Source organism: Eschscholzia californica, unplaced genomic scaffold (genome assembly GCF_041429995.1).
Source record: "Eschscholzia californica isolate CP2 unplaced genomic scaffold, dmEscCali1.0.p SCAF_1, whole genome shotgun sequence".
NCBI classification, from domain to species: Eukaryota; Viridiplantae; Streptophyta; class Magnoliopsida; order Ranunculales; family Papaveraceae; genus Eschscholzia; species Eschscholzia californica.
The window spans coordinates 25847758-25860639 of NW_028238198.1; the positions used below are offsets into that span (position 1 = coordinate 25847758).

A 12882-nucleotide genomic window follows, 5' to 3' on the forward strand; every position below is an offset into this window, starting at 1 on the left:
CTACCCAAGTTTATAGAATGGAATGTTTGAGTGGTTCATAAATCATAATATAGGATGTTATGTTTCTCCCGTGGAAGTCAATTTCATTTATTAATTAATTTGGTACTCTCTCTTTTTTTGTTTTGTTGAACTATTAATTTGGTACTCTTTGGCTAGTCTTGTTATATCCGACCAAGCAAGTTACACATTTAAGAATTATTGCTAATTTGTAGCAATAAACTCAATATTATTTAGGGTAATCTTGGCCCCACCCATATTTGTCGATGTTTCGTTTCGTTTTCAAAAATTATAGTTCCATTAGTGAAATTTAACGAAAAATACCTATTTTATATTTCTTTTACTTTTCTTTTCAAAAGGTTTTCCTCAAATGTCCTTTCTTCCTCTTTCGGCAAACTTAACTAGTGACTAAAAACAAGATATGTTTTCAGATACCGTTATATAATCACAACTCGTCTTTGCTCAATGGGTACAAAACACCCATGCTTTAGCACCTGACGCAACAACTCCTGGTGCAACAAGCACCAGCTTCACTCAGGTGATGGTTTAGTAGCAGGCGGTCGTCGCTTTGTTACCATTAAGAACCGTAGATTTTTTGGTACATCACATTCATGCATTTATGATTCATGTTACAGTATTGATACTGTTGAAAAGTGTTCTAACTGCTAACATCTCGAGCCTTTCGATAACAAAGATTAAAAGAATGAAAGAAATCGTTGACTTTTACATTTGACTAATGAAATCTTGATCTTAAGAGCTAAATTAGAATGTTGGACAAATATAGAAAGCAAAATTTCCACAGGGTCAAATGGTAATTAAGCATATTTTATAACGACTTAAAAACTGTAAAAACTAACATTTAGAATTTGAAATTAATTTTTGCTCTCAAAAGAAAAAAAAGATTCAATTGTCCAATTAAAATTACCCACATTTTTTCCTTGAAAAGGAAAGACATGCTAAGATTTTTTAGTGTTCATTATACTCATTATTGATTTCAATTCAAAGGTAAAAAAAAAATCATCATTATAAAGCAAAGGCAGATTATTTTGCAGCATATTATAGCATTAATAGCCGGAAAACTGTAAGCCAAACGGTAAAAGGGATATCTTCCATGCTCCCTAATCAAAAGGAAGGTGTCCAATTGATAGCTTTGTTACCTTTTAACAAATCTCAAAACATCACCTACAAGGTGTAAGGAACCAGTTACAAGTACCTGCAAAAAGAAAAAGATAGACATGAAAACTACGAGTCAATGATCTTACTGTTTTTTTTCGGAGTAAGATCATATAAGATGAGATTCAGAGAAGGTGGAAACAAAGATTTAGAGCCAAAAAAACAAAAGGATAACCAATATTAGTATCAAAATCTAGTAAAAAGATCTAATGTTCATATAAATGTAATGATAACAATGTAGGAAGATAACTAAAATTTTCACGATAGATGAATGTCTAATAATGGCTAGAGTTACCTGAAAACGAACAGATGGGTTTTGTTGCACATTGTCCCTCAGCCAATTTATAGCTAACGGAAGTGAAGGAAAGACGATGCTGTTTTCACATTTTTTCGTGTTATCTTCTTTGCCTTCTTCGGAGAGAGGATCTATAGGCTTGTTTTCAGATCCTGCAATTTTAATATAATTTTCATTGACAAGCAACTAGAACAAATCTAGAACTGGGAATATGAATAAGTTAACAGAAGTTCTTGAAAAGATTAGTTTTAATGGTATGCAACTCTGAGTACCTTTCTCTGCATGAACAAGATCTTCCCACACTTTTTGAAGTGCCAACTGCCATGAAATATCAACTTGAGGATCCGATGACGGTAGAGAATGAGAGCCGACTTTGTAATATACTGACTGGTTTGGTACAAAGAGAGCCTTCTGGAAATGAACTCCTGAATATCAAATTCCCATGATTTTAAAACGTAATCAACTGATACAAGTTTTCTTATCAGAAAGGAAGTCAAATTCCTTATATACCCATTAGAAAACAGTGATTATTTCCTGTCACGTATCCTTATGCCTATGAGGTGAATTGCCGTGTTGTAACAGAGAGGCAGTATGCCTATGTCGATATTTATATGGGTAGTGACTTTATTTCACGTGAGAACCATACATGTACTAGTGGATCATGATAGACTTCTGGTAAAATAGGGTATCCTCGGTGTTCCTCCACCCTTGTTAACAACTTTGAATATTTTGACATGAATATTATTCATGTCAAAACATAAAAAATTGCAAAATGTTGTATGAAATGTATAATAAGACATCAAATCAAAGATCAAGAGAAGCGTACGAATTTATAGGTATGGTTAAATAATATGAAATTGTCACTAATTCAATCTCTATAAATGTTCAACTTTAGCGTTCATCAAAGGTTAGACCACCCACTCGACGGACGTGAGCTGTGAGCTCAACTTCCCGTAATTTCTCTGGATACTTTAGTCATCAACTATGTAAATAATAGGATCATGAAGGTACCATGATGAGCACAAGCACTGATAAGACGGGGAAGAAGGAGCTGAGGGTCCCGCACGGTCATGCAATTGAACAAGAGAATCTGCCAAGTTTTTAACGACCGCAGTATATGATACCCCAGTCGAGTTATGAAATTACAAAACAAGAAGAGTATAATCAATATTTGCTCACTAAAAACAGGCTTCGGAAACTTATCAAGCCTTTGTTTTCTTACCTGGGTGCAATTTTCCATCGAAGCAACGTTTGAGTCCCTTGGAATCATCACATCTGAAGCGCTTGAACCATTCTGCAGTTGTTTCACCAAGGAATTTTTCTTTTGAGTACCTTCTTCAATGGCAAGAGAAAACCACTTTCCACAAACTTCCATGCTTTCAGGACTATGAGCCCCGTCCAAATAGAAAATCATATTTCCAGGCCCACCCAAATTACCATATGGATCAGGAACTATCTGGGCACGCCCTTCCAAACTGGCAGTGGCAAGTCCTTTCACAAACTGCTCAGGCAGAGATGTCTGTAGGAATCCACGTAGACATGAGAAATTTCAGTGTTTTAATATAGAAAGTAAAATATATTTAGCATAAAACTTACAGTTTGGTCAAGATACTTGTCTTCGAATTGGCCCGTCCTTTGCATCCAAGTCCGGCATAGAGCAATTGCAAGACCCGCGTTTTGGTATTGGTGCTCACCATCAAGCCCAAGTTGCAAACCATTCAGCAAGCTGCTATCCAGAGGTTGTGCAACTTGAAGAGGTACCTGTGACCCATATAAATCATTGATTATTTTGAAATGGATTTCTCTTAACGAAAGAGTCTAGGAGTTTGTCAAGTTGATAATGGATTCAATCCCTCAGCCACTGAGTGGATAAAGTAACTTAAACTATTTCCAGAGTCACATCTAAGAAATCCAAAAGCAGTAAGGAATTATGAATCATTAAGAAGCAGAGCACTTGGTAAAGTATTGAAGCTTATTTCATGACCCGGTTGGTTATGTAACTTCAAACACAAAATTGAACTTACTTCCAGCTCAGATGCCCTATTCTCAAGAGCTGTCATGGCTTCATCAGGTTGAGGCACAGTAAATGCCGGAACTCCATGCTGTACCAGGAAGAAGAAAAGCGAGATTTATAGTAAGAAGTCGTCCAATTTGTACATGTAATATGTATTTACAGGAAGTGTATATTTCTACTAACACCTTGAAAATACCAGCCTTCTCGCCGGCAATTGCTCCAAGGGTGTATCCTGTTAACACCAGCAGCAAATATAATACAGATCATATCATACAAGATTAGACGGTTCGGTTGACTTGTCAAGATATATACTAACCAAGGATTTCCATGTGGTCAAACCCAAGGGAAGATATTCCACAGACAATAGGTGCTTGCACCTGAAATGTAATAGACATACATGAGCCATGCCTGACTAGTTCGAAGAATAATTGGAGTATTGTCCAAATCAAGGTGACTTATCTGGTATGTTACAACATGTAACCCAAGACAAATATCATGCATTATGATAACAAAATTTTCATTCTAAGAGACATGTAATACATTAGACGTACCACATTAGTTGCGTCAAACTTTCCCCCCAAACCAACCTCCAAAATCGCAACATCAACCTGCTCGATAAAAATCACAATTAGAAGAAAATCCATCTTTTCTAATTCTACTTTTGACACGCAGATTCATGAGACCAACTAGTATTATTCTTCAAGCAATACTAGCAAACTACCCAGGTTCTATACGGAAAAAAATACTGACAAAATGCCGAAGCAAACCAGTTGCAGAATAAAAGTAACCACTAAGTTTGCAAGTACGAAAGTCTCATTTATTGAACCTGCTCTGCTGCAAAGATCTTGAAAGCAAGCAAAGCAACAAAACGGAAGAAAGTAGGCATTGGTACGTCTTCACTAGCTTTCTCCTGCACATAAAATGAGGACGATGATGAATGAAGAAAGTGAAACAAGAATATCTAGCATCAACTGCTAAAATTGGCAACTTTCAATTATGATTACGGGTACCTGCAACCTATTAAAGCACCACCAAAAGTAGGTCAAAAATTTCTCTTCGCATATATCCATTCTGCAAATGCAAAACAGTGAAAAGAAATAATGAAAAATCACCTTTACTAAGATCCGGAAAGTAACTACTAGACTGCATATTTTTAGTTGCCATAGAACCTATCCTGCATAAAAGGTACTTTCTCCTTCCTCTGAAAAATAATTAAACGGTACTTCATAGCAGAATACAAATGGCGTCATAATTTCTGTCAATAAAAGAGTCACTTTACTAAATTTAAGATTTGAGGAACGAAAAATACATAAGAACTGGAAATATTTAGCTCAAGTGATTAAGGCTGAGTTTGTGATTGCTATGGATAGAAATAACTCTTTTTTTCTTCGGAAATAGTTTGGTAAAAAAAACTTAAGATGGTCTTTTCTTTTCCGTAAGCAACTGCTTCTAAAGCAAATTATTGGGAACTGATTGTGGGATGCTTTTAGTGTTATGTTTGTGGTCATCCTGTAAACTTTGGGCCTTGTACTTTACTAATGGGCCTAATATGTACAAGCCCAATAGAATGTCCCATCCAATTACCCCATTAAGTGTTGGGCTTAAGAAACTCTATATCTAGTTTATAAACCACATATGTCGTTCAAGAATAAGTTGTGTTGTGTTGACACCTTATGGACTTCTTGTTTGACACATAAGAGGCACTTGCCTTGTTGTCTTTACACCTAATGGTTTCTTATCTTGACACATAAGGGACACAAGACACCTAATGTGTTGTTGTCTTGACACATATGGGATGCTTAACACCCATATGAAGTTGTGGTAAGCAAAACAAAATGCAATAATGGAAATGTCTTTTGATGTTGTATAAATAGGAGATAGATATGGATGGAAATATGCTCTTGCTCATACAAGTTCAAGTTAGAATTTTCATCTCTATAGACTTGAAGAAAAGAAGAGAAAAGAGTATACTTGTTCATCTTTAATCAAAGAAGAAGATTATCATCTATTCTCCAAAGTCCAAACTCAACATGGAGAAAAGTACACAACCTATCAAGAACTTCAAGTTTCATTTAAAGATAAAGTATTGTTGTGATAAACATGATGTCTCTAGGTCCTTTTATGCCATGGGAGAATTTTCGATTACATATTTGTATCCCATGAGCTCATTGTATATATTTTCATGTTTGTATAACACATCCAACTCAAAACCAATTGACAATGAGCGGAGAGGACTAAACATTATATTTTTGGTTGCTAGATCGTCCTTCTGGACTATTCTTACATGTGCCCTCACGTGTGGCTTTTTTTAGCCCACCATGTGTTTTTTCCTCTTTTCGGGAGACGTGGATCACGTGTGGCTTTTAAGTATATCATATGTGGGCCTAGCTATGATACCATGTTAAGTTTGTGGGCATCCAACTCAAAACCAATTGGCAATGAGTGAAGAAGACCTGGACATTATATTCTTGGTTGCTACATCGCCCTTCTCCAATGTGGGTGGGATTCTTCTCACATTTAGAAGCTGCCTTATTTCAAAGGTCGTTGCTAAAGAAAAACTGAAACCTGGAATTACTCTGCAAATCAAAGCTAGAACTTCGATAGAACTAATTATAACATCAACCGGATTCATCAAGAGATCCTCAAATTTCTAAAAGGTCGGACTATATAGAAGACAAGTACTTATAATGGTCTATGGTCTAAATGCATATAAGGTCTTTTTAACCATCTATTTTGAACCCTGGCTTTTCTTTCCAATCAATAAAAGGAGGATTACGATTTGACAATAGAGAAAGTTAAGAAAACTAGATAACAACATAAGTGAGAGTTGATAGCTAATTAATTGCAGGGTTTAGCTGCATAAAAACAAGATTAACGAATTTACTCGTTCTAGATTTACTACGTGAGGGTTTAATGACTATTAAGGTAACTCACCCATCAAGTCTGAATCTTTCTCGGATATCAATGAGATGAGGAGATGTGAAAAGCCCGGTGCGGAACCCACAATTGCGTAGTATTGATTCCGTAAACGTGCATGTCGATCCCTTCAAAAATGTTAAAACAAATAGAATGAGACACAATTACTAAAATTCCAAAACATAGCATTTAGTAACAAATTGTAACACTAAAACTGGCCAACCTTTCCTTTAGTACCAGCTACATGAATTATCTTCATCTTTGAAATGGCATCTTCCAGCTCCAATATCTAGAATTCATAAACCTTCTAATCAATCACCACAATGACAAAAATGCAGCAAGTTACATCAAGTATGTAGGCCACCCGTATATGGACGGAAGAATTTCTTAAGTGGACGGTAAAATTTAATTAATACAAGGCAATTTAATTGAACCACCTCCACCACGGACCACACCACCACCACTTACCACCATCTTCTTCATCTTCAGCCATCTTCATCTTCTCCTTCACCGTCATCCACCACCAGCAGAGGGTTTGGGTTTACAAAAAAGAGAGGGGGAGGGCATTGAAGATGGAGAGTGGTGGATAGTGGAGATTGGAGAAGTTGGTGGTGGATGATGGTGAAGGAGAAGGTGAAGATGGTTTACGGTGCATGCAAAATGAAGAAGATGGTGGTATGTGGTGGTTGTGGTGATCAATGGTGGAGTACAGTGTCTGGTGGTCGGCTGTAGAGGTGGCTCAATTAGATTGCCTCAGGCAGGTTTATTACAACATCACCAGCACGTACAAAATTCTTCCGTCCATATATGGTCGACCATTTTATCCTTGACTTAATCTCTTTAAGTACTTAGTATAACTATACCTTAATATAATCGAACAAAACTTCGAATCGATCACCCTTATTAGACTTATCAGCACGAGAACGTTTAGTAATCAACGAAGATAATGCATCCAATGCTTCTTGATAAGTAGATTGTTTATCATTCCTCTTAGCCAATTCAACATCGTCTATAATTTCAACATCAACCAATAACAAATATAATTACTTAAACTTCAAATAATCAATTCCATACCCACATATATTTTAACTCAAAAAACGATTTGAAAGAAATAGTTTAGGCATTAAGGTTATGAAGATAATTCATGCCGACTTTCATTAGGGCATTTCATCGAACAGTTAGAGAGCTTCATTATGAATATCTCACTATGTTACAAAATTAATTTATTTTGATTGATAGTTTCAACTTAGAATCGAGAACAATTAGCAAAAACAATTAATAGATCACATAAATGAGATAGAGAGAGAAAGAAAGATTTAGAGAGAGAGAGAGAGAGAGAGAACCTGCTCCTGACATGTTGATTCTGGTACACAAATTAAACAGAAGAATCGAAAGATTTCTGTTCAAAGTAAAGCAGACAACTATTGACCTACTACAATTTTGTGTTCACAAAAAGGAAAAATATCCTCAAGTGTCCCGAATCTTGTGCGGGATTATGGCCCCCGACGCAACCTTTGGGCCACTGGATCTGTCCTTCAGAATTTTAATCTTGTTCATCTCTAAGTAGATTTGCCGCTGAAAATTTGTGATGCCCCTTGATAAAGCACGAGCTTCGGGATATATATTCAACCATTTGATGCGAGTGATTACTTTTTTTTTTTTTTTTTTTTTTTTTTTTTTTTTTTTTTTTTTTTTTTTTTTTTTTTGTTGAAGAGATGCGAGTGATTACTTGACTTAAAAAAAACTACAAGGCCTTCTTTTCTTTCTTTCTTTCTTTTTTTGTTAATAACTTCATAAATTAAAATTTAAACGAGTACACTATTACAATACATATTAATTAAAAAAGAAGGAACAACTGTCCAAGACTTCGACTTCTTCTGCTTTCTCGCCCATTTTGCAAGTTTGTCTGCTTTATCGTTCAGAAGTCTATTAGTATAGCTGAATTGCACATTGTCCATTCTACACTTAGCTTCTCTGATCTTCTTTATATGAATGTCAGAGAACCAATGAATGGCCTTTCTCCGATCGTTGAGATGATTGATGAGGTTAATATTGTCGCTCTCTATCTTTTTTTTTTTTTTTTGGAAACCCATTACATTGTCGTACAATTGGCATTGAATACATCAAAGATGTGATAAGCTTGCTACCCGCCCACTCAAACTCTAACATGACATGGCCTATAGCCCACTCAAACATAACCTGGCCTATAGCCCAACTACACTACCTTATTTAAACCCTAATAATCCCAATTCAAATAACCAAACTACACTACCTTATTTATACCCTAATAATCCCAATTCAAATAACCAAAGATTCCACCTTCTCTGGGATTCGAACCTGGGACCTCCAGGGATTTCTGGAGTTTATGTCAACACCTTGGAACCACTTGGGCTACCAACCGTTGACTTGTCGCTCTCTATCATAATGCTTCTATAATTATTCTTTTCAGCCCACATGAGACCATTTAAAATGGCAACAGCTTCTCCTTCTTCACTATTCCTTACTCTTTCCAGCGCAGATGTGACATCATTTAATGTTTTTTTAGAAGGAAAGCCAAATAGCATAAATTAAAAAGAGTTAATTCCTATATGGCCCCCTACTTTGTGACCAGCTTCCTTTATGACCCCATTTTTTGCGTAAATTCAAATATGTCCCCCTTTTTTAATGTAATTGTCCTAACTACCCTTCCTTTAAATCTTTTTTCAAAATTAAAAATAAAAATAAAATTATAATTCCACCTCATTTCCTCTCCACCACACATCCCTCTCCATGTCAACTCTCTCTCTCCACATCACCTCTCTTTCCAACTCACCTCTCTCTCTCCAACTCACCCCTCTCTCTCTCCAACTCACCTTCATCTTTTCCTATTGAAGTCGTTGGCGAAGGGGGTTCCCCAAAGTAAGTTTCAAACCCGCCGCGCCTCCACTAAAAATCAATCAAGGTGCCTCCTCATTCAAACCCTAACTCTGATACTACTACTACTACTACATATACCGGTTGGGAACTCTACTTCGTCATAGACTCAAACCTTATACTCTTCTGTCTGGTCTTAAACCACCTCTCCGCCGGCATACCACCTCTATTCCAGTCCTGTCAATTCTTTTGCCCTAATTTACAATTCTGTAATTCCATTCTTGTAGTTTTATTTCATCTTAAGATGTCTTTTTATTTTGGGTGCAAATGAGGAATCTTTAATATGCGAATGGGTAATTTGCGTCTGAATTTTCATTGATGCTAACACCTTGGAGATCTGATGCCCTATTTCCAAATCTGTTAGTTTTCTTTTCTTTTCTTACAGTGGGGGGTTTGATGTAGTTGGGAAAAAGAGAATGAAGTGATGATTAGATTAATTTCCCTATTGGTTTGATCGCCGGTATGATGGCTATTCTGTATTAGCTCTAGCTGATCGTTCTCTCCTCTCTCTATCAAAACCCCCATTTTGTGCTACAATTGCATTCACAATCTTCATTAAGTAACTGATATTAGGGTTTCAATTTGGTACCTATTGGATATTAACAATGATCAAAACTCCTAAAATGATCTATGTTAAGGGTCTTTATTGGCCACTTAAATTTCAATAGTAAGAGGGAGGACTTATAGATTATACATCTTTGTTGGGTTTGTTTATATATATATATGGATAGAGTTGGGGCAAATGAGGAATCTTTAATATAACAAATGGGTAATTTGCGTCTGAATTTTCATTGATGCTAACACCTTGGAGATCTGATGCCCTATTTTCTAATATGTATGTATTTATTTTTAGGGTTTTGAGAATGGAAGAAGAGAATGAAGGTCTGTCGTGAACAGACCAGATCGGTCTGTTCACGGCTCCGGCGAAGGGAAACCCCCTTCGCCGGATTTTTAGAGAGAGAGAAAGAGATGAGAGAAATTTTTTTTTTTTTTTTGGAAGTCGCTGGCCGGAAAAATCTCCGGCCGGCGACTTCAATCGGAGAAGATGAAGGTGAGTTGGAGAGAGAGAGGGGTGAGTTGGAGAGAGAGAGAGAGGTGAGTTGGAAAGAAAGAGAGGGGTGAGTTGTAGAGAGAGATGAGGTGGAGAGAGAGAGGGGTGAGGTGGAAATAACTTTTTTTAAATGTTTTAAATTTAGAATTAAGAAGGGTAGTAATGACATTTACTTGAAAATAGGGGGCTATATTTGAATTTACGAAAAAAAGGGGGCCATAAAGGAAGCTGGTCACAAAGTAGGGGGCCATATAAGAATTAACTCAATTAAAAATCATAAATGACCCAATGTTTACATGAGCACAAATAAATACAGGGACTAAATCTGAAAAAGCAAGGGTCAAAGTCGAAGAAGCCATTTCGTGGAGGACCGCATTTGCTTCTCTAAAACAGTTAGTCAGGACCACAGATTTTCTGCCCATAGCGCCATGTAGTTCTTCAAGATCATGCCTCAATCGCCACGGACTTGTATCCTGTCCGTCCATTATTAGGTTAACCACTAAAAGTGAGTCACTCTCCAAATCAAACCTATCAAGATCAAGTTTCTCAACCAACTCTAACCCTAAACCAAACCCCTTCACTTCGTTGTGTAATGGTGAAACAAGCGCAAAAGCTAAGGATAATGAATCTGCTATCTCTCCTCTCCAATCTCTTGCTACTGCTGCTGCTGCACCATTGTTTCTGTAACCACCGTCTACATTTATGTTGATTCTTCCAAAAGCTGGTGGGATCCATTCTTGTGCCTGCAAAACAGTAGAAGAACGTGAAGTAATAAGCAATAAAGGGTTTCGGCATAAATCTAAAGTAGTCATCCTCCAGATCTTTGCTAGATCTACAATCGATGTTCTGAAGTGAAGCTCGTTTCGGCTCTTCCACCAATTTCACAGGAGATAAGTGTATTTGTACCATAACTCATTTGATTCATCTCATTTATTCAGTAGTTTTTTTATATTAAAAGCAAATCTACCCATCAAGAAAATGACACCTAAGTTATTTTTAAATTTTTAGAGTGTTGCATTGAAGATATCTTTTGAATTGAGGATCTCCATATTGACATCTAGGAAAGAGAAACTCAATTAAGTCTTGACACATAAGATAATTTGAGTTTTTTTAGTTTTGCATTGAAGATGCTCTTAGCACGGAAAGAAAGGAAGAATTGTGACGAAGGTGATGTGCTTCTTTTGTCTGATCACTAAGTTGGTTGAACCCTAACTTAGATATGTGGACGTGAAGAACTTTCATTCTTGGCAGAGGGGTTCCCCTTCGTCGGAGGTCTGGTGGACCAGACCTCCGACGAAAGGGTTCCCGTTCGCCAGAGAGTTTGAGAGAGAAGGCAGAGAATAAAGAAGAAGAAGAGAGGGAAAGGAAGAAGAAGAAGGAATAATTTTTTTAGGGTTAGGTCGTCGGGGAATTTTTGCCGGCCAACGACTTCCCGCCAGAGGTGAGGTGGGAAGGAGGAGGATAGATGAGGTGAAGTGGAGGAGAAATGAAGAGGTGATGTGGCTTTTATGTTTTTAATTTTTTTGGAAATAATTTTTTTTTCCTCCAAAGGTAGTTCCAAAAAAAAATAAAAAAATTTAACCCGTAACAGCTAAATCGAACTATCGGACACTTATGAGTCCCAAAACAGTGAGTATGTCACAAATTGGGAGCAAAAACATAATTAATCCTACATATTTTCTGTGATTGTGGATGACTTTCTTAAATCACGTAAATTTTGTTGGTAATTTTTGTCTTTGCAACCTCAGTACTCCCAAATTCCCACTATAGAAAGAAGAAAGAATGGATATATGTGTTAATACTTTTGTGATGCAAAGGGAGATTGACCAACTTTCAACAAAAAAAAGTGGAGATTGACCAAGAGCACCAAGAGCACGAATAGTCTCAACTCAAGTATAACACAAAAATGGAACATATTGGGGTAGAAGAGATCTAATGAGAGAAAAGTAAATAAGTTATCACAGAGTCTGGGTGGTGTAGTTGGTTATCACGCTAGTCTCACACACTAGAGGTCCCCGGTTCGAACCCGGGCTCAGACATTTTTTTTGCTTTTAAAATATGCAATCTTTTAGGTTTGACCTTTGAGAGAGACTTCAATTTTCCTTTTCCTGCATAACTGGTTTTCTAATTAGCCGAATAAAAGTCATACGAGATCAGCGAGAAGCCAAGTATTTCTCTTTGTTGTTCTTGTTACGCTTGTTGGACGAAGTTGTTACTCTTACATGTCACTTGTACTATTTCAACTTGTAATGGAAATGCCAAAGAATTAGTTGAAAGTACTAAACAAACTATAAGACCAAAAGATGTATCTATCTTAAACTAGGAGTGAAGTTCGAAAACCCCTGGGAAAGAGGACCAAAAGATGTATCTATCTTAAACTTAGTTTCTAGCAAATTGTTATACCTAAAGTTTTGGAGGCTAACTTTCATCAAAAAAAAAAAAAATTTGGAGGCTATTAGATCCTTTGTTGTGACTTATATCATAAAAATTATTAGAGCATCTAAGCTCGGCTAGTTTTGGGTC

The 12882-nt window shown here is 36.6% G+C and overlaps 1 protein-coding gene and 4 non-coding genes across 5 annotated transcripts; 4 read left to right on the forward strand and 1 right to left on the reverse strand.

The window, feature by feature from the left end:
• Positions 1–873: 873 nt before the first annotated feature.
• Positions 874–8047, reverse strand: LOC147565507 (folylpolyglutamate synthase-like). The gene is made up of 16 exons (XM_086651990.1): positions 7739–8047; positions 7259–7404; positions 6619–6684; positions 6414–6523; positions 4490–4550; positions 4306–4389; positions 4031–4087; positions 3796–3856; positions 3665–3711; positions 3490–3567; positions 3062–3226; positions 2688–2984; positions 2477–2555; positions 1738–1890; positions 1466–1617; positions 874–1210 (listed from the first exon to the last, which is right to left on the reverse strand). Exons 1-16 carry the CDS (start codon positions 7749–7751, stop codon positions 1151–1153), a joined length of 1629 nt encoding a protein of 542 aa, XP_086508116.1. The 5' UTR covers positions 7752–8047; the 3' UTR covers positions 874–1150.
• A 1519-nt stretch (positions 8048–9566) lies between these two features.
• On the forward strand, positions 9567–9657 carry LOC147565508 (small nucleolar RNA Z101). The gene has a single exon (XR_015231646.1). It is a non-coding gene; the product is annotated as a small nucleolar RNA Z101 (small nucleolar RNA).
• A 65-nt stretch (positions 9658–9722) lies between these two features.
• Positions 9723–9807, forward strand: LOC147565509 (small nucleolar RNA Z102/R77). Its single transcript, XR_015231651.1, has one exon. It is a non-coding gene; the product is annotated as a small nucleolar RNA Z102/R77 (small nucleolar RNA).
• A 234-nt stretch (positions 9808–10041) lies between these two features.
• Positions 10042–10133, forward strand: LOC147565510 (small nucleolar RNA Z101). Its single transcript, XR_015231645.1, has one exon. It is a non-coding gene; the product is annotated as a small nucleolar RNA Z101 (small nucleolar RNA).
• Positions 10134–12324: 2191 nt separating this feature from the next.
• TRNAV-CAC (transfer RNA valine (anticodon CAC)) lies at positions 12325–12398 on the forward strand. The gene has a single exon. It is a non-coding gene; the product is annotated as a tRNA-Val (tRNA).
• Positions 12399–12882: the final 484 nt, after the last annotated feature.

Excerpts from the sequence above, each read along its gene's own strand:
- LOC147565507 (XM_086651990.1), bottom strand. Across the intron at positions 6,685-7,258 it reads TTTTGTTCGATTATATTAAG|ATATTGGAGCTGGAAGATGC; the intron begins GTATAGTTATAC and ends TATGAATTCTAG. Across the intron at positions 4,551-6,413 it reads GAAAGATTCAGACTTGATGG|AATGGATATATGCGAAGAGA; the intron begins GTGAGTTACCTT and ends TTGCATTTGCAG.